This window comes from Antechinus flavipes, chromosome 1 (genome assembly GCF_016432865.1).
Source record: "Antechinus flavipes isolate AdamAnt ecotype Samford, QLD, Australia chromosome 1, AdamAnt_v2, whole genome shotgun sequence".
NCBI classification, from domain to species: domain Eukaryota; kingdom Metazoa; phylum Chordata; class Mammalia; order Dasyuromorphia; family Dasyuridae; genus Antechinus; species Antechinus flavipes.
In genome coordinates this window covers 249,326,851-249,348,179 of record NC_067398.1, presented here as the reverse complement: position 1 = coordinate 249,348,179, position 21,329 = coordinate 249,326,851, and the positions used below count along the sequence as shown (strand labels likewise).

General features: G+C 36.0%; 1 protein-coding gene across 1 annotated transcript in view; it reads left to right on the top strand.

Annotated features, from left to right (window-relative positions):
• SDK1 (sidekick cell adhesion molecule 1) overlaps positions 1-21,329 on the top strand; it is a 400,458-nt gene that overhangs the window by 321,375 nt on the left and 57,754 nt on the right. The window contains exons 32-35 of the mRNA XM_052000079.1: positions 489-675; positions 4,738-4,875; positions 13,544-13,705; positions 19,719-19,844. Coding sequence (XP_051856039.1) covers positions 489-675; positions 4,738-4,875; positions 13,544-13,705; positions 19,719-19,844 — 613 coding nt within the window. The remainder of the gene's footprint in view (positions 1-488; positions 676-4,737; positions 4,876-13,543; positions 13,706-19,718; positions 19,845-21,329) is intronic.

Sequence of the window (21,329 nt, the reverse complement as noted above, 5' to 3'; positions counted from 1 at the left end):
ATCCCCTGAAAACAGCTTCATTTCTGACTTGTTCAGGTGTAGCTGAGTTTCTTCAAGGAGACATCCAGACCAGAATACTTCTCTGGTGCAGAGACCTTTCAATAGAATGGCACTTTCTTTATTTATGTTTCATTGTATTTGGAAATTCATAGTTCTCATGGCAAGATCTGGATTCATCTATTCAACAGTCCATATCCCTGTTCCTCTGTCATAAAGCAGTGCAAAGCTCCAAAGTCAGGAAGTGTCTGACATAGGCAGGCTGTGTAACCCAAATAATTTCCTAAGACTAGAACACCTAGAGCATATGTTGATCTGCAATAGTATAAGGAGGTTCCTTATCAGGATTTTTTTTTTATGCTAATGATATCATAGGTCTGGTTGAGGGGAGAGAAATGTATAAGATTGACTTCCCTTTACTGTGAAGTGAGAGGCAGCATAGGTCAGTCATCTTGTCCCTCTTATTTACCCACTTTTTCTCTCTCTAACAGATTTATTACTGGGAGGCAGGCAGTCGGAATGAAACAGAAAACATGAAGGTCCTTTTCCTCCCAGAAACCATGGTCAGGCTGAAAAACCTGACCAGTCACACAAAATACCTGGTCAGCATATCTGCCTTCAATGCAGCTGGAGATGGGCCCAAGAGTGAACCCAGACAGGGGAGAACACAGCAAGCTGGTAGGGGGTCATTTTCCTTCTTGAAAAGCTTGGTCATTTGGTCATTTGGAGGGGATAACCCTATCTGATCTTTGTGTGAATATGTGGGGTGGGTTTTTAGGTATGTTCATGTAGCTTTTCAGATTGGTTTCCATTATGGGGCAGGTACTGTGTACTAGTAATATTTAGGCAATTTTGAGAAGCTGGTAAGACATAAAGAAAGGATGTTTTGTGAGTACTTAGCCTGTACCCCATAGTTCTCTAAGGAAGCATACAACAAAATAAAACTATTAACACAAATATCTCGACCAATGCTATTTCCCAGTAACATTCTTAATACATTATAACCAACATATGTTGTAACATTGTCTCATTACTCTACCTTTTATAACTGATTTAAAAATGTATTGAGAAATGTTGTTTCAAGACATTTATTTCTAATGTTATTCCTATGGAACTAATTGCCTATTTATAATGTATATTTCTCCCCCTTTTTACAAAAGTGTTTTACTGATGCCATTCCCTTTTATACCATAGTCATTTCTGAATATGTTCCATCCTCAACCAACGAACTTTCTAGCTATTAAGAAAAACAGTGAAGCAAAACAAACTGACCAATATTCATATCTGACAGTGTATATAATACTCTAAATCTTTAGTTTCTCTCTAACTCTCATATCTCTAATGAAAAGCAAAAGATTTGGAGCAACTAGATGGCACAGTGAATAGAGCACCAGCCCTGAAGGCAGGAGGACCTGAGTTCAAATCTGGTCTCAGACACTTAACACTTACTGGCTGTGTGACCCTGGACAAATAAACTTGATTGGGGTCACTTAATCCCAATTACTTCAGCAAAAAAAAGTAGAAAGTATTTTCTTCAAGTCAATTAACGACAATAGATAGGGTATCCCTGTTCGACAACCATGTTATTTGTATTCTGACGCAGTCTGGTCCTGAATTCTCACCTGATCTCAGAGTATACCTTTTAGGTGTCTAAGAATTATCTATTTTCCAGATCTTTAAGAGCTATCTACTTTCTCTCAGTCACCTAGATCCTCCAACTTCCCTGTTTTTTCATTTCAGTTTTTGTTTGGACTATCACTTTCCCTCCAACTAAACTTCCATTTTCTGCCTCTTTTTTTGCATCCAGTTTTCAAAGACATATTTCCATTAATTCAAGCTAACCATTGTGGCTCACCACTTCCTTGAAGACCCTGAATGATTTAATATTACTACAGTTTAACAGTAGAGTCAATTTCTCTCTGTGTGTGGGACTGTGTTTAGATATCTTGATCTAACTGTCCTATCCCTCCCCCAGCTGTTTCCAGGGAAACCTGAACCCCCATTTCTCTCAAAGTTGACAAAAATGCTATTTGTTCTGCAAATGCTATTCTAATGCACCCTTATTTCTCTTCTCCTAATATCATGCTTATTTCTCTTCTCCATTTCCTTTCCCTCCCACAATCTCCGCAGTAGACTTAGCTAAGATAATGACCATCTGTCTATGTTAAAAAAAAATTCAATCCAGAACAAATGTTCATTTCTATCCAAACTACAAAAGGTGATCATAAAATTGGAGGCAAGGTAAATGCATTTGATTAGTCCTGGTTCACAATTCCTTAAGTCTACCTGTTTTCTTTTAGACTCTGGGCACTGACACTAGCATTTATTTTCATATCTGCCACATTAACTATTTTAGGGTCTTGAGGTACTCGTTAGTAAGTCTATGATTGATGCCAGAATCTGGCCTCCAAAACTTTTTAAAGACTTATGAAGACCTTTCTGTATGAGCTGCCTTTGAGGACTCTTTTAGCTACCATCCTTGATCCAGCTTTAAACTGTTCTATGCTAGCTTCTGCCCTGATAATCCTAACTTCTCCCTTTGTATTAACTATTGGTTTGGGCAATGTCAGACTCCTCCCTTCTTCCAAGCTGACCTTTTAGCTTCTAAATAACAATAGCTTTGACTATAAGACTCTTCCTTTTCTTCTACCTAATGTCTACCTAATGTATATCAGGTATATCTAATGTATTTTAAAAAAAAAAAAAAAAGGAAGCTATATGGCTCAGTAGATAAAGAACTGAACCTGGAATCAGGAAGACCTAAGTTTAAGTCTGACCTTAGATACTTACTAGCTGTGTGACACTGTTTGCTTTAATCCACTGGGGAAGGAAATGGCAAACCACTCCAGTGTCTTTGCCCAGAAAACTCCATGATAGTATTGGCAAGCTCTAGTCAGCCTTTGGCATATCTTACTTAAAACCAGAGCCTTTGATATCAGTGAAGACTTCAAAATCAAATTAGCAATGAACTAATAAGGCTTTTTGTAGAAAAAACAATGATGCAAATGTTTAAAAAATAGAAAAAGCTACTCATGACTATTCGTCTGGCAGTTGATTGCAGTCTTCATGTGAGTGAGCCAAAAAAGAGTAACATCTCAAACCAGAGAGGTAGTATTCCTGCTCCACCCTGGTCAGACCTCATCTGTAGGTCACATTTTAGGAAAGACTTTAATAAGCTAGAGAGTATCCAAAAAATGGCAACAAGGACCTCAAAGGTCCTTTAGGTCCTGCTAAGGTCAGGTTCAAGAAGTTAGGCAAGGGGAGACTTGGAGAAAGACATACTCACTTCAAATATGTGAAGAGTTTTCCTTTGAGAAGAAGGATTTGGCTTATTCTATTTGGTTCCACAAGCCATAGTGACAATTGTAAAAAGCTTGATTTGAGCATGATATAAAGAAATCATGACATTAATTAGAGCTATCTAAAAGTAAAACAAGCTTTCTTTTGGAAGGAAAGGGTTGCCTTTGAGTAGAATTCCTTCAGAAAAGAGTGGGAGTCATTTGAGTGATATTGCAAGGGGCTGGGGGGATTCTCATTTAGGTATAGGTTTGACTCAATCACAGTCTCTTTCCAAATACCTCCTCCCTCAGAAAAACATCATCTGGTCAATACCTCTAATTTAGGGTTTCCTTTCAAAATGCAATCATCCCCTGGAAGGCAGTCATTCACACTTAAATGAGAATGACTTTGATTAGATGACCAGATGAATTTCCTTCTAACTCCCACCCTGCAATATTAAGTAGTAGATTTGAATGTAGATTAAGAAAATGGAGGATAATTTGAATCATGGCAGACTGAATGCCTTTTAGGAGTTCTACAATGGTGGCCTTAGAGAAGCATGAAGACACTAGGTAGCAGGGAGCAAAGAATAGCCTCAGAAGAGAGAAAAAAAAAAAAAAGAAACAAAGGTGATGGGTAAGAATTTAAAGACAAAATTTACAATTTTACTTAGCTCAGAACTTTGACCTATCACTTACTACTCCTCTTTTGGGGATTGAGGAGACTGCCCCCTTGCATCTACCACAAGTTGAGAAATCCTCTTTGAAACCTGGAAATGGTTCCCTTATTTTCCTTCTATCTCTCTGGACAGAAGTGGAAACACTCTAGCATGGCAGGAGACAGGCCTATTTGTTCTTGTGATATTTCTGATCGAGTGGAAACTAGGGAGTATTGGGAGTTCTGCTGAGTCCATTTGTTGTCTTGAGATTTTCAACCCCACTGCAAGTGAAGAGGGATCAGGGTGAGCATACAAACTACAAGATCTAAATCACTTAACTGTTTGTTGTTCATCCATCACTAATTTGTAAGCAGTGCTCTTTTCTTCACCTCCACCCCCACCCAGAATAATAGAAATGAAATTCTTAGAAATTCTCCAACAGTCACTAGGAAATATGAAGTTCTTTTAGAAGTTTCATATTCTCTTTCAATCTATTATTCATGTTTATACTTTTGTCATTTTCTCTCTCAAACTCCTTTGTGTTTTAACATTGTCATTTTCTCTTTGCTCCTCTTCGAGGGATTTGTGTTTTTGATTGATCATAGGAAGGACTATTGTGATAAATAAATCCTATTTTTCATCTTATGATATAGAGAATTTTATTAGGTGATAGGAAAAGTTCTTTATTTTCAGGAATACATATATGTATATCCATATATAGTATTTGTGTATATCATACATGTGAACATAAATGATGTATAAACTATCTTCAATAAAAGTCATTTTGCTTAACTTTCTTTCAGCACCAGGAGCTCCCAGTTTTTTGGCATTCTCAGAAATAACTTCTACTACTCTTAACATTTCGTGGGGAGAGCCAGTGGCAGCAAATGGGATCCTGCAAGGTTATCGAGTGGTTTATGAGCCGTTAGCACCTGTCCAAGGTAAGACCAGCATTAGACTAAATGATTAGCCTGCCTGGAACATCTGACTTCACCTCTTTGAACATGAATTAGCTGCCAGGGGCAACCTTAGTGAACTGTACTTACTAGAACAATTTAAAGAAATGTTGGCCAATTAAAAGTAAAAAGGAAAGGAAAAAAAAAATCTAGTTAAATTGTTTCCATCATGATTAATGGTTAAATGAGTATCATAAGTTTAGACAGCTATAATAATTTTCTTTGTGTCCCTTGTCACATTGTCCATTTCTGTGTTGAATCATTATGTACTTCCCTGTTACATTATTTTTCTCCTCTCTTATTGTCTAACTTTTCACAAGTTTCACCTATATGGTAAATCTCTTGAGTATTTTTTTTATCACCCATGATATCCAGCATATAGTAGTAGGTACCCTGTAAATATGTGTCATTGACTTGATTTGACCTGAGTTAACATAATCTTAAGGACCACTTGTTAAACACAAATCATTCTGGCTTTCATTGTTGGCCAATAAATAAGTCCCAAGACAAGCCCTAATTATTTATCCTTTGGGCCCTGATTGGTTCTAAGTGAATGAAAATAGCAATTGTTTTTGTTTTGGCTGGAAATCCTAAAGGCCTTTCTCTCCCAGATTTTTTTTTTGCCTCAGTTCTTACCTGGCCTTAATCACTGAATGGTGTAGCCTCAGTCAAACTGAGACCTGTTGAAGACTTTAGCTTAAAAAGACCAAGATCCCCCACTGCATCTAGGGTCATCTCTAGTTGTCCTGATTTATATCTGCCCACCAGATCCAGGCTCTGGAGGGGAAAGTGAGTCAAGTGACCTTGCCCTGCCCTCCCTCACTTAAATCCAATTCACTTGTATGTCACAGCTTCACCTTCCTGATGTCATGGTTCTCTTCAAGAATATAAGAACAAATCCTCCAGGAAATGCCTTCCAATTTCTGGAAGTCTCCAGATATAAGAATTGTTTTACTCTGCCAACTTGAAACTGCTGTGATTATTGTGTCTAAGTACATGGTGTCTCACGGAGTAATTTTCTGCTTTAGTGCCTATAAGTATTAGACTACCAAAATCCTAATAATATCTTTTAAAAATATAGACCTGATAGTTACTTTGAGGGGACAGTTCTGTTGATCTTTGATAAGCTCACAGATGCAATGGGAATATTTGAGGAGAGCTTTGTGAGCTTACCCAGCACAATGGTTGTAAGGGTGGTAGACAATTATAACCAGAGTATAAAACAATTTCAAAAGCTACAATTGAAACATGCAGGTGGTTTTTACATGTAAAATCTATAGTAATTTCTTGTTCCCCATCCCAGTTGAAGAAAAGAGCTGAATCTATGAACCAAGGTTTCCATAAAACCGAATTTACATTATTTTTAGCTTTACAGAAATCTTCTGGAAATTGAATCCCATTGAAGTGTAGGCACCTTTTTATCTTTCTTCTCAGCCTTGAAAAAAATGATGTTTGCACACCAGGCAAGGCCATTACTCTCCATCATTACCTTATCAGCAACGGAGAGTTTAGGAAACTGGATGTGTTTTGTGCTATTCTTTTTCCTGCACTTTGACACGACCAGAATTTCTGCTAGATTACTATAAAAGATCCTCCACTCAGTCTCCCAGGGAGATGACCCAGCATGTCTAGTTACACTTCTGTTGTCAGTTTGCTGGCAAGTTGTTATGTTTGTGTCATGAAAAATAAACATGATTTAGAAAGTTGAATGGAAAATTAAAATTTTTGGTATTAAATATTATGTTTCTACTTTTTCAATGGCTTTTCTAAATTCCTGCTACATACAATTTCCCACCTTTTCATTACCTCTTCTATCCCCACCCAGCAAATTGCAGACAGCAACTACAATGTACTAAACTAGCAAACGGTCTACCAAGAAAATCTGGGAGGAATTTAAAGCCATTTGGAAAATGGGCTTCACAAAGACATGTTGAGAGAAGGCTTACTTAGAAATTTTATATTCCAGGAATATTGTTGGTTACACATTTGAATGTCCAGCTTGAATAGAATGACATCAGGTGGAGGCATTTTAGCTATCACCATTTTCAACTCTTTTCATGTGTAATGGGGACATCGATCACAAGCATTGTCTCTTTTGTATGAGGAGAGGATTTTTTTTGTAGCCTGAATTTTCTTGGCTTTTGCATCAAAGACACTGTGTTCTGAAATGAAAGTCATAAGGAAAATGCCGATTTTACCTTCCCTTTTGGTAGCCTTTTAGCATAAACAGAATCTTTAGATCGCCGTGTAATCAGGAAGAATAGGTGACCCAAATCCAAATATTTTCTTGGCATCTGAAATGTGGACATTTTCAGGTTATCTCAATACTTATTCATACATGTTTACTCCCAGACTGCATTTTTGAGGACGTTGCAGCAGTATATTATATTCTTGGTCCCATGGTCCCAGAATCCCATAGTCAAATAATATGATAGATTAATACAGTAAACTAAATCATGTTTCCTAATATAAACTTTACTATAGACAGATAAAATGCCCATAATCTATACCACATGCTATTCTGATCTTTTGTAACTTCAGCTTAGAGGTTGCTCTGTGAGCTGGGATGAATTGGAGAAAAAGGAACTAGGGATGAGAGGAGGCAAATAAAAGGGAGATGGAAAAGTTTTTTAAGTTGCTAAGATTTAAGAAGTAGGGATATTTATTAGTAAGAATTACAAACCAATCAAAATTTTCTTTATGCCAATGCATTCATAAATAGGTGATGAGAAAACATTTGTGTAGAAATATCTCCACAAAGATCACTGTAAAACAAATCTCATGTAGTATAGGCAACTGGGCCTGCTTTCTCCAAGAGTTAGAGCGTATTTTTACCATGTGTCTCTCCTCCCCAACCCTGTATCTTTCATTCTCTCAGGGAGAGTAAGCCAATAACTCTGGTCAATGAGAAAACAACAGGAGAATCCCGGTTAACATTCAATTCAACAGATATCTAATGGAAAAAAAGAACACCCATAAGCAAGGACCTGTGGAAGATAAGGAAGATGGATATGGTACCATCCCTTTCTTCAAGAAAATTCTAGTCTAATGAAAAGATAAAACAAATTCATGGATATCATACAATTTAAAATAAAAGTACAAAGAAGGAAGAAAAAGACCCATACCAAGTCAACTGGCATTTATGAAGTAGAAACTATATTCAAGAATTATATTAAGCACTGAGAAAGTAAAGGAAGGCCAAAAAAAAATCATCCTTATCCATAATGAGCATATGTTTTAAGGCATCAGACAACATGTACATACAAGATATACATTGAGTAGATCTAAGTAATTTAAAGAGGGGACCATTACCAACTTGGGGGACTGAGAAAAAACCTTGAAGAAAGCAGAACTTTAACTGAGTCTTTTTTAAAATTTATTTTATTATTATATCTTTTTATTTACAAAACATATGCATGAGTAATTTTTTTCTACATTGACCCTTGCAAAACCTTCTGTTCCAAATTTTCCCCTCCTTCTCCCCACCCCCTCCTCTAGATGGCAGGTAGTACAATACATGTTAAATATGTTAAAGTATATGTTAAATACAATATATGTATGCATTTCTATAGTTATCTTGCTACACAAGAAAAATCAGATCTAGAAAGAAAAAAAAGAACCTGAGAAAGAAAACAAAATGCAAGCAAACAATAACAGAGAGAGTGAGAATGCTATGTTGAGGTCCACACTCAATTCCCATGGTCCTCTCTCTGGCTGTAGATGGCTCTTTTCATCACTGAACAATTGGAACTGGTTTGAATTCCCTTATTGTTGAAGAGAACCACATCCATCACAATTGATCATCATATAGTCTTGTTGTTGCCATGTATAATGATCTCCTGGTTCTGCTCACTTCACTTAGCATCATTTCATGTAAGTCTCTCCAGACCCTTCTGAAATCATCCTGCAGATCGTTTGTTACAGAACAATAATATTCCATAACATTCATATTTCATTACTTATTCAGCCAGTCTCCAACTGATGGGCATCCACTCAGTTTCCAGTGTCTTGCCATTACAAAAACGCAGCCACGCACATTTTTTCACATGTGGGTTCCTTTCCCTTCTGTAAGACTTCTTTGGGATATAAGCCCAGTAGAGACACTGTTGAGGCAAAGGGTATGCTCAGTTAGATAACTTTGTGAGCACAGTTCTAAACTGCTCACCAGTTTTCCCACACCCTCTCCAACATTCCACATTATCTTTTCCTGTCATTTTAGCCAATCTGAAGGTGTGTAGTGGTACCTCAGAGTTGTCTTAATTTGCATTTCTCTGATCAATAATGATTTGGAGCAAGTTTTCATATGACTAGAAATAGTTTCAATTTCTTAGTCTGAGAATTGTCTGTTCATATCCTTTGACCATTTATCACTTAGAGAATGGCTTGATTTCTTATAAATTTGAGTCAGTTCTCCATATATTTTGGAAATGAGGCCTTTATCAGAACCTTTAACTGTGAAGATGTTTTCCCATTAGCTGAGTCTTAAAAGAATCTAAGGAAATTGAGAAGAAGAAGGGTTATGAGGGACAGCTAAGAAGATGATGGAATGTTGTGTATTTGAAACTGCCAGTAGTTGAGTGTTTGTAGTTTGTAGTTTACATGTTTGTAGTTTGTAGAATACATGAATGGGAGTTTAAAGGGTAAGAAGATTTCACAGTGAGGAAGGGAACAGGTTATGAAGAGCTTTGTATGCTACAGAACCAGGAAGCTGCTATTCTCCTGGTTGACCACAAGGTCAAGACAAAAAGTAAAGACAATTTTCAAGTTTTATCTATTTCCATTGGTCACATGCTTCTAGCCACATTGCTTCTCCCTCAGACGTGGAGCTTCTTCTCAGCTCCTCCCTTAAAGGTTGTCTAATATAGCTGACTTTTACTCTGCACTCTAACAATTGCATAGATCACTGGATACACCTTCTCTTTTCCTAGGATCATAAATTTAGGTTTGAAAGGAACCTTCAAGACTTTTTAATCTAATCCCATTATTTTACAGATGTGAAACTGAGACTCAGAAATTTGATTGACTAGCTCAAGGTCCAATAAGTAATTAAGCATCAGATGTGTTTTGAACCTGGACTCTTTGACTCCAGAAACACTGCTTTTTCAAATATGCCACAGAGCAGAATAGTTTTGAATCGAGGAAGTCTCACTTTATTCTGAATAAACAGCTATTCCCTCAATCTGTGACCAGTTTAGTACTACTCTATTCTAGTTGGAGACAAATGAGGGAGGAATAAGTTCCTCTATACCCTTTCTCTTAAAAGAATTAGAAGATACTGTGATGTCTCCAAGGTTGGCTGAGCCTTGGAACCTGCAGAAGTTCTAACTAAGGCAGTATCTGCAAAGTAAATAGAGTGAATAGGCAGAGTGAAATAGAGAGCTGGGCAATTATCTGGTGAATATGGTCATTGTGAACACCCCCATCTGGAAAATAGCCTCCCCTCAGTTCTTTCCTTCAGCTGGATAAGCACAACCTATGTTCCTCACCTGGACAACTGAAGGAGTGCTTGAGTTTTCTATAGAGTGTAGCAATGTTGTTGGCAGTCTGACTTTATGGCACAGTTATTTTTATGTTTCGTAAAATGTTTTAAACGGTAGTATTTTTATGTGATTGCACCCTGAGGCTTTGTAGTGCAGGGCACAGTTTAAAAATTGACTAAATAAATAAAATTCTGACACTTAGAGATGGGGAAGGGCTGACTAGCATTACCACATAGTGGGATAGAACTCACAAAAACCATGCATGGGGTATGTTATTGCTCTGAGGAGGAGGAGAAAAGAATTAAAAAAAGAAAAGGAATTGCCATCCAAAATAACTTTACATTCAGAAGAATCCAGTCCAGTAATTCATGACAGAAACAGCAGTAGGCAAATATGGTCATGCCTAAGATGATGTTGCTGAGCAATGTGTATGCAATGCAAATGTGCTCATTTGCAGTGTGCTTGTCTGCAAATGACCACATCAGCCTTCTCCAGTTTTGAAAAACTATTTAGAGGAATTCAACTATTTAGAGGGAAGTAGGATCATATGATTATAGATTTAGGGATAAAGGAGATCCCAGAGGTTTGGTCCAATTCCTTCATTATGCAGATGATGAACCTCAAAACAATTAAGCAATTTCTTCAAAGTCACACATGTAGTAAGTGAAAGACCCAAGATTGTAATCTAGCTTTCTGATTCCAAATTCAATCATTTTCTGAATCTTAGGAGGCAAAGTAGAAGCAGTATGGAACCAAGATCCAGGAAACCTATGTTCTCACTCCGGATATGGGACTGACTAGATCTATGACTTAAGGAGAGTGAAGCTCCCTTTTGGGCCTCAGGGTCCCAATCTACAAAATGTCTGGGCTGGGCTAAATAATCCCCAAGGCTCTTTCATAGATCATAGTTCTTAGATTATAAATTGGAAGGATTTATAGAAGCTGTCCACTTCAAATCCTTTTGTTTTCTTTTTTTTTTTTTCTATTTAGTATTTTATCTTTTTAACTCTTGAGAAAACTGAGACACACAAAAAAGGTTAAGTGACCTATCTGGCAAAGTCTAAAGTTCAATATCAACAGAGTTTGAAAGAAGAAAATTAGCATTGCAGTTGTAGCCCTAACTTAAAATACACAGAATAAACCCAATAATGAGCAAAATAGATGCTTAATAAATATTGGTCAAATTGAATGTAAAGCTTACTCTCACAGTAAGAGAGTCAGAAGAGAATTTTTAGTGATAAATCAGTCAATGGAACTCTATAGAATCTAATTACTTTGGTGGATTTCCCATATATTTGTGTTTGTTTTCATAAGGAGAGGAGATAGAATTCGTTATGTCATTGGCAAAGTGCTGTGTGTATGTGTTTGTTTTTTTTTTTTAAATGAAGGTATTTGTGAAATGTTTTAATTTTGGATTAAGATTGACAATCCTAAAAGTTGTGAATAGGCCTAAATTGTTCTTCAGAGTTTTCATGACTGACCTAGCTATTTAAAAACAGAACATAAGAATTAATAATATTAGCATAATATTATTGACCTAATATAATAAAGCCTCACTATAGTTCTGGATTGAATCTAAGTCCCCCAAAAAAACCAAATTAGATCCCATGACCTAAGCATAACTAAGAAACTAGTGGAAGGGTTTATAAGGTACCTTTCAAGATTCATTTCTCACCGATTTATATATTACTTTATCATTATGGCCTCGCCATTGATGTGCATTTATATACTGTTTCAGAAAACTCAGGCAGCTTGTTCTACAATGTGATGAGTAAGAGTTTCTCCCAAAGGGAAACACAAAAAAAAGACATGCATGGAAAACAGTATAGCTCCCAAGAGCTGTATTGCTTTGCTGGGAAAAGGTGTATCTTAACTTTGTGGCCAGTATAATCAGCTTTACAAGAACAGTATAAAATTCTATTGTTTTTCAAATATCAGACCAAATACCTGGGTTCTCCTTGCTCTTACATACTGTTTAAAGCTTGCTTCAATGTAATAGAAAGATTGGTATCCCCAGCAGGGCTATTGGCAGACATTGCCATCTATGTCTACATCTGAACTGCCTTGTTTTCTTGATTGTGTAACAGTTAACTTGACCAAAAGTAGGAACAATAATTCACCATATCATTGAAAATATGAAAGAAGTAAAGATTTCTCCATAATCACCACTACCACCACCTCCAACTCTCCCCCCATACACACACACTCACACATACACAGAAATGGTAAACTCTAATAGAACTAAAAAATACTTAACATTATTCATCTACTTACTCATATATTTGTTGTACACTCATTGAAGTTGTAAATCTCTTAGTAAGAATAATTTCATCTGTTTCTATGTTGTAAAAGTTTAGTTCTTTCTAAGGACATGATCCTTGTTTCAGCCGTGGAATCTATACAATATGAAATGGTAGTTTTTATTTTTCTTCATACTTCTTTCAAACTCTGAAGAGCTGCTGGGGCAACCAACGCTCTTTAGTCTACTGTATTGGGTACCACATTGTAGGGAGAACTTTCTAAGCAGTTACTTCATACCTCAGTAATTAAACCTGCTTGGATAGCATGCAAGATGAACATTCTTTACAACTGGTTCTTTTCCATAGTTCACAGTGATACAGTGTTTGCCAAAGTATTTCCATTTTTGTCAAGGTCTAACTTTCTACTTTGGATGTCATTTTATCCTTTTCCTTCATTTGCTAACTTTTGATTGAACCAGAGGAATAGAAGTGTTAACCTATTTAGGTGATAAGAATGGTGAAATACAGCTCTCACTTAGACTTACAAAGGAAAGGCACCTTTCCCAGAATGCTCTAGCAAGATGCTTGGACCTGGGAGAGAGGGCACAGAGTGCAATCTCACCGAACACTCACAGATTTACTTTGTTTTCCCCTTCCCAATGTAATTAGTGAGGTTGCATGCAGTCTCCTGATAATTTCCCAGTTGTGTTGTAAGGTTTTTCTCCTTGTCAGTACCCACTTATCAAGCTTAAACTCTAATTACACTTATCTGTGCTGAAAATTGGCCATTATCACTACTTAAACTCCTGCTAATTGTAAGAAATACTTTCTTAGCAAACTGAGATAATTTTACTTCTTATCTCAAGACAATAAACTACATTCAGTTGTTTCTTTTTGTTGAGATCCTTCTTTACATTTGGATTATTATTTTAGGGGTAAGCAAAGTGGTGACTGTGGACATTAAAGGAAATTGGCAGCGCTGGTTGAAGGTGAGGGATCTCACGAAAGGAGTAACCTACTTCTTCCGAGTGCAGGCCCGCACCATCGCCTATGGCCCAGGACTGCAGGCCAATGTCACAGCTGGCCCAGCGGAGGGTAGGTACAACTTTAGCAGCAGTACCAAAGTAGCTTGCCGCATATTGGTCCAGGTACGGAGCCAAACTACTTCCATGGGTTCCTTTTCTCCTATGGTTCCTATTTCTACCCAAAGAACAGAAACAAACCATTGGTAGCTGGGTCTGTCCACTTTCTCAAGAACATTTCAACAATACAGATGTTTCCAAAAGCATGTGTTAGAATGATCTAAAGTAAAAATAATTTTTAAAAATCATATTTACTTAGCTTTTGAAATTTGGCAAAGTGCTTCATTGCAAAGCCCCCATGATATGGGTGGCTATGAATATTGTTACCACCATTTTAGAAATGAAGTCATTTAGGCTCTGAGAAGTTAAGGGTCACACTGCTGATAAGCAGGTTTTAAACCCAGGCCACCTCAAAATCCATTCAAGTAAATATGGATGTATTTAATATTCCATGTGTTGGCATCAACTTGCTGAACTTATAGAAGATTTTCTTAAAAATCATTGTTTGACACTAGCCTCTGCAATAAGAGTCGAGAAAGAGATTAAAGGAATTAGAGTAGGCAATGAGGAAACCAAACTATCACTCTTTGCAGATGATATGATGATATACCTAGAAAACCCCAGAGATTCTACTAAAAAGCTATTAGAAATAATTCATAATTTTAACAAAGTAGCAGGATACAAAATAAATCCCCATAAATCCTCAGCATTTTTATACACCAACAACAAAATCCAAGAGCAAGAGATACAAAGAGAAATTCCATTCAAAATAACTGTTGATACCATAAAATATTTGGGGATCTACTACCAAAGGAAAGTCAGGAATTATTTGAGCAAAATTACAAAAAAGTTTCCACACAAATAAAGTCAGACTTAAATAATTGGAAAAATATTAAGTGCTCTTGGATAGGCCGAGCGAATATAATAAAGATGACAATACTCCCTAAACTAATCTATTTATTTAGTGCAATACCAATCAGACTTCCAAGAAAATATTTTAATGATTTAGAAAAAATAACAACAAAATTCATATGGAACAATAAGAAGTCAAGAATCTCAAGGGAATTAATGGAAAAAAAATCAAATGAAGGTGGTCTAGCTGTACCTGATCTAAAATTATATTATAAAGCAGCAGTCACCAAAACCATTTGGTATTGGCTAAGAAATAGATTAGTGGATCAGTGGAAAAGGTTAGGTTCACAAGACAGAATAGTCAACTATAGCAATCTAGTGTTTGACAAACCCAAAGATTCTAACTTTTGGGATAAGAATTCATTACTTGATAAAATCTGCTGGGATAACTGGAAATTAGTATGGCAGAAATTAGGCAAGGACCCACACTTAACACCATATGCCAAGATAAGATCAAAATGGGTCCATGATCTAGGCATAAAGAACGAGATTATAAATAAATTAGAGGAACATAGGATAGTTTATCTCTCAGACTTGTGGAGGAGAAAGAAATTTGTGACCAAAGATGAACTAGAGACCATTACTGATCACAAAATAGAAAATTTTGATTCTATCAAATTAAAAAGCCTTTGTACAAACAGAACGAATGCAAACAAGATTAGTAGGGAAGCAACAAACTGGGAAAACATCTTTACAATTAAAGGTTCTGATAAAGGCCTCATTTCCAAAATATATAGAGAACTGACTCAAATTTATAAAAAATCAAGCCATTCTCCAATTGATAAATGGTCAAAGGATATGAACAGACAATTTTCAGATGAAGAAATTGAAACTATTACCACTCACATGAAAGAGTGTTCCAAATCACTATTGATCAGAGAAATGCAAATTAAGACAACTCTGAGATATCACTACACACCTGTCAGATTGGCTAAGATGACAGGAAAAAATAATGATGAATGTTGGAGGGGATGCGGGAAAACAGGGACACTGATGCATTGTTGGTGGAGTTGTGAACGAATCCAGCCATTCTGGAGAGCAATCTGGAATTATGCCCAAAAAGTTATCAAACTGTGCATACCCTTTGATCCAGCAGTGTTTCTATTGGGCTTATATCCCAAAGAAATACTAAAGAAGGGAAAGGGACCAGTATGTGCCAAAATGTTTGTAGCAGCCCTCTTTGTAGTGGCTAGAAACTGGAAATTGAATGGATGCCCATCAATTGGAGAATGGCTGGGTAAATTGTGGTATATGAATGTTATGGAATATTATTACTCTGTAAGGAATGACCAGCAGGATGAATACAGAGAGGTTTGGAGAGACCTACATGGACTGATGCTAAGTGAGATGAGCAGAACCAGGAGATCATTATACACTTCGACAACGATATTGCATGAGGATGTATTCTGATGGAAGTGGATTTCTATGACAAAGAGACCTAACCGAGTTTCAATGGATAAATGATGGACAGAAACAGCTACACCCAAAGAAGGAACACTGGGAAATGAATGTGAACTATTTGCATTTTTGATTTTCTTCCCGAGTTATTTTTACCTTCTGAATCCAATTCTCCCTGTGCAACAGGAGAACTGTTCGGTTCTGCAAATATGTATTGTATCTAGGATATACTGCAACATATTTAACATATATAGGACTGCTTGCCATCTTGGGGGGGGGGTGGAGGGAGGGAGGGGAAAAAACGAAACATAAGCAAGTGCAAGGGATAATGTTGTAAAAATATTATCCTGGCATGGATTCTGTCAATACAAAGTTATTATTAAATAAAATAAAATTTAAATTAAAAAAAATCATTGTTTGAAATAACAGGGACAAGAGAGAAAAACAACTTTAAACCTACCATTAACTTGGACCATTTTCACTGTCACTCAAAAATTAGAATACTGTAAAATTTGTACTTGAAATTTCCTAACTTTTTCTAAGTTAGGCTGTGTCTTTTTAACTATCCATGAAGAATAAAAATTAAAAACTTAAATGGTTTGCCTTCTGAGGATAGGGAGCTACAGTCTTATCTTTTTACAGATGTTCATTTAGTATAGCCTTATCATTTTATAGATGAGAAAACTGAGGCTTAGAGAGATCAAGTTACTTGCCCTCGGTGACACAATAAGTGGCAAAAGGCCACTTATTATCCCAAGCTCTCTGACTCCAAATCTCATGATTTCAGTTCTCATTTCTTTATTGATTCCTAATTTTATTCAATCTTTTAAATCACTAATTATGAACTATTTTTGCCATTCTAGGATATGTCTAGTTAGAGATTTGCTGTTAAATGTTTAAAAGCCAACCAGCTCTCTGAATAAATAAAATGCATGCATATCATACTTTTAAGTTTAATCTTCATTTTAAACATATTTTTTCTTTTTAAAAAAATTTATTAAAGCTTTTTGTTTACAAAACATATACATGGGTAATTGTTTAACATTGACCCTTGCAAAACTTTCTGTTCCAAATTTTCCCTTCCTTCCCCCCACTCCCTCCCCTAGATGGCAAGTAGTCCAATACATGTTAAATATGTTAAAATATATGTTAAATCCAATATACGTATACAAGAAAAATCAGATCAAGAGGGGAAAAAAAACCTGAGAAAGAAAACAAAATGCAATCAGACATCAATAGAAAGAGTAAAAATGCTATGTTGTTGTCTACCCTCAGTTCCCACAGGTCTCTCTGGGTGTAGATAGCTCTCATCACTGAACAATTAGAAATGGTTTGAATCATCTCATTGCTGAAGAGGGCCATGACCATCAGAATTGATCATTGTATAATCTTGTTCTTGTCATGTACAATGATCTCCTGGTTCTGCTCATTTCACTTAGCATCAGTTCATATAAGTCTCTCCAGGCCTCTCTGAAATCATCCTGTTGGTCGTTAAACATTATTTTCATTACTTAACTCCAGACAATAAATCAGACTTTGATTTGTAGCATTTGTTGATAGCTGAGGTTTAAATGCTCACATTGAAAATTTAATGACTAGCTAGCTCTCCTAAGCCATTATGAGATTTCTCTAGCATATACCCCTATGTCCAGTTATATCAAGAAGCATTCACAAAATTTTCAAAATAAAAACAATTTCAATTCATTTTAGATTAAAAAAAATAAATATCCATTATTATGGGAGAATAGAAGTTGAATCAGGGAATATAGTAGGCAATAAGATCCAATAATATAGTAGGCAATAAGATCCAATAACCTTAAAAAGATTGAGATGTAGCATTAAAAATCAAAGTTTCTGCATTGGCAGGATTCTATGATTTACAAGTTCTGCATGTCATACAACCTCTGCTATCCTGTTCTGGAAGATTCACAGTCTTGACCAAATTTAAGGTGATTTGTTTAAAATACAGCCAAAACCCCCCCACTACCCAATAGCCCTTCCTTTTTCAAGGGTTCTCTTAAAAGACACAACTAATATCTATAAGCTTATTGTGTTATACTAGAGTTTGGTATTCTTTTTTCTGCGTTTAGTATAATTATCTTCATTCTATCCCAAATGTTCAGGAACAAACCGTACCATCCGTTATATTCTATAGTATAAAACAGATTATTTCTATGGTGTAAACAAAATGTTGCATTATGAAAATACTAATGTGATTTCAGTCCAAATGACTCTTAATTGAATCATGAATTTTTATTAATTGGTGGAGTTAATGGAAATAATATGCATCTGGCTCTTCTTTAGGCTTCATTCATCAGGGTTCTCTCAAACTAGTTCCTTTCCTTCCTTATTTTTGTTAATAATTACAGTGTAGCAGAGAATTATAGTCATAAGAACTGGGTTCAAATCCTGGTTCTGAATTGACCAAGTCTTTTTAGTCAAATCTTTTAACTTCCCTGAACTTCAGTTGAAGAATATCAGTAATGATACTTGCACTGCCAACTTCTCAGGGTTGCAAGGAAAGCACTTTGTGCCTAATTATTATTATTTTATAAGATTGTTCCTTTTCATCTTTCATGACTTCTTCCTTCACATCCATAAGAACAGCTGTTTTCTTGGATTCCTTTATAAATATACACTCCTGCCTTTTGTGTTTGAGCAAAGATTAAGATTATTTTAACATATGTTTTTTAAATGCAGTAGAGTGTTGCCTGTGGCATTGAAAGCATAAGTGACTTGCCTTGTCACAAAGCCAATATGTAACAGAGGTAAGGCTTGGATCCAGATAGATGGCCTTGTATCCTCCATTGTGCTATGCTGCTTCTCTGACTGATACAGATGAGAATGAGAATTGAGATTGATATATATATATATATATGTATATATATATATATATTGCTTTATGAGATTTGGAGCTCCCTATCCTTATGTAACCACAGGCTTGGATCAAAACATTATCAACAACAACATACTTATTATTACACCTAAAATATCATAGCAGAGCAAAGAAGTTATCTCTATATTGAAGTTCTTTCTGCAGAGAATATAATGCCAGAATACTTCAAATGCCTTATTTCCTCTGAGCACTGATCTTCAGAATATCCTGTGACTAGGATGGTAGAATATGCTGACCTGAACAGGATTGTGGAAGCCTTTATAATTCCATCCCTGAAGGGAAGCTTCTGTTCTGTCCTTCATACCCTTCTTTAGCCAAAAACAGACATCATTTTTGATTAAGGTGAACACTGTTAACTAAAATTTAAAAGAGAAAATTAAGTTGTAAGCAGGTTAGAAGCACCTAATACTATACTCTGCAAGCTGTGGGTACTTAATAAATATTTGTTGGGTTGAACAGAAAGCATGTTTTAGTTCTCTGCTTCACTTCTGAGAAATGTAATAACCCCCTGAAACAACTCTTCCTTCCTTCTCCTCTAATTTCCCCAACACATACAAATAAATACTTACAATTTCTCCCTTTATTAAAGAACACAATGGCAAATGTGAAAAGGTTGATCAGGGAATTTAAAGGGAAGGATAGAATCTTTTCTCAATCTCCTCCTCCCTGAACTCATCCCTTATCATTATGATCAATGTGATTATTGTCCAATTAGCCAAGGTTTATATCTTTTTATTTGCATAACATCTTTGAGATGTGGGTGAGTAATTCCTCACAGGTACAAGCAAATATAATTTTTTTCCTTTTTTTTACTCTTCAGGATCTCCTGGTTCTCCTCGAGATGTTTTGATTACAAAATCAGCTTCTGAACTAACTCTCCAATGGATGGAGGGAAATTCTGGAGACAAACCTACAACAGGCTACATCATAGAGGCAAGACCTTCAGGTAAGGAAAGCCAAAGAACTAGGCAAACATGAGCAATTGGCTTTCAGGACACTTCACAGTGTCAGAGTGGCAATGGCAGAGAATTCACTGCCACTTGTGGGAGGGGAAAAAACTTCCAAAAAGACAGCCTATTGTTTTAAGCTTTTTCCCAAGAACACTGAAGCAAGAAGGGAAACTTGATTGAAATGAGTAGCTCATTTCTCATGCTCTCCAAATCTTTTCTCCCACTTTCAGTCTTTGTAGTCACTATTGTGCTATTAACCTTACATGCATTAGCTTCTTGGAGTTTTATCTACATTCCACATGCTCAGGAAGATGATTATTGTCAGTTTTAGAATATTGTACATGAGAACTCAGGGAGACTTAAAGACATTTTAGACTAATCATTCAGATCAAAGACTGTTTTCAGGGACCCATTTTCAGTGCTCTAAATGTTTGAAACTCTGATTGAAAGATGCATGCACTCAATTTGTGATTACTTTATGTGTTATTAGTGGAAATTGGTAAATCATTTGCTTCATCTTTACTCACTGGAAAATAAGTTCTAAAATATATTTTTTTCCCTCCAAGAATTTTATGTCCTCTTACTACCTACCCCCAGCTAAATAACTTCATTTGAATGATTTTTAGGTAAAAATATACTGTTCAAATAAGTTGCAGGAACCCAGGACCAAAAGGGTTTAGTAGTTCTGTGGATTTTTTAGGTCACAGGCCATGGCAAAAGGTACATACAAAAGGAGTTATAGATGGATGTTAATTGTAGAGCTGGAAGGGGCTCTGACCATCTGGTCCAACCCCTTTAGATGAGGAAATTGAGGCCCATCACAGTTAAATGATTTTTTCATAATCATATTGCTAATAAATGTCATTGGTAGAATTTGAACCCAGGACCTGTAGTACTCTTTCCTTTAAAATTAGAGTTTCAATGAATTCTGAATGTCAGCACATATAATATTTTGGTGGTAATTTCATAAAGGGAATCATTGGTGATACCAGTATATAATTATAGTATATTTAACAATCAAAAGACCTGTCGAGTCACATTTCTGATACAAGCTTTGTAATTTTAGGTAAATAATTTGACTTTTCTGAGATTTAGCTTCCCTTTCTATAAAACAGGTGTAATAATGTCTGGTCTTAGATACTTTACTGGTGTGTGGGGAGGAAATCCTTGTGTAAATGATATATGCTATGTAAATATGGATTATTATGATGTATTGATTTAGCTGTAGTGTCTAGAATGACTGGCTCTGGTTTGTAAAAGCAGCAAGAGCAAAAGGAGAGACCCTGAAAGTTATGCACGTCTGGATTTGACAATGTTACTTACTTTATTTTCCCCTGGATTGATCTCTTGTGAATACTAGATAGCATTATAACCAAGAAACTTCTGGCATATCTCCAGATATACAAGATAGAATAAAAAATAATCGAAAAAATCCTGTAACCTAGAGGCTTTGAGACAAATGCAATTTGTTGGATTAGTGG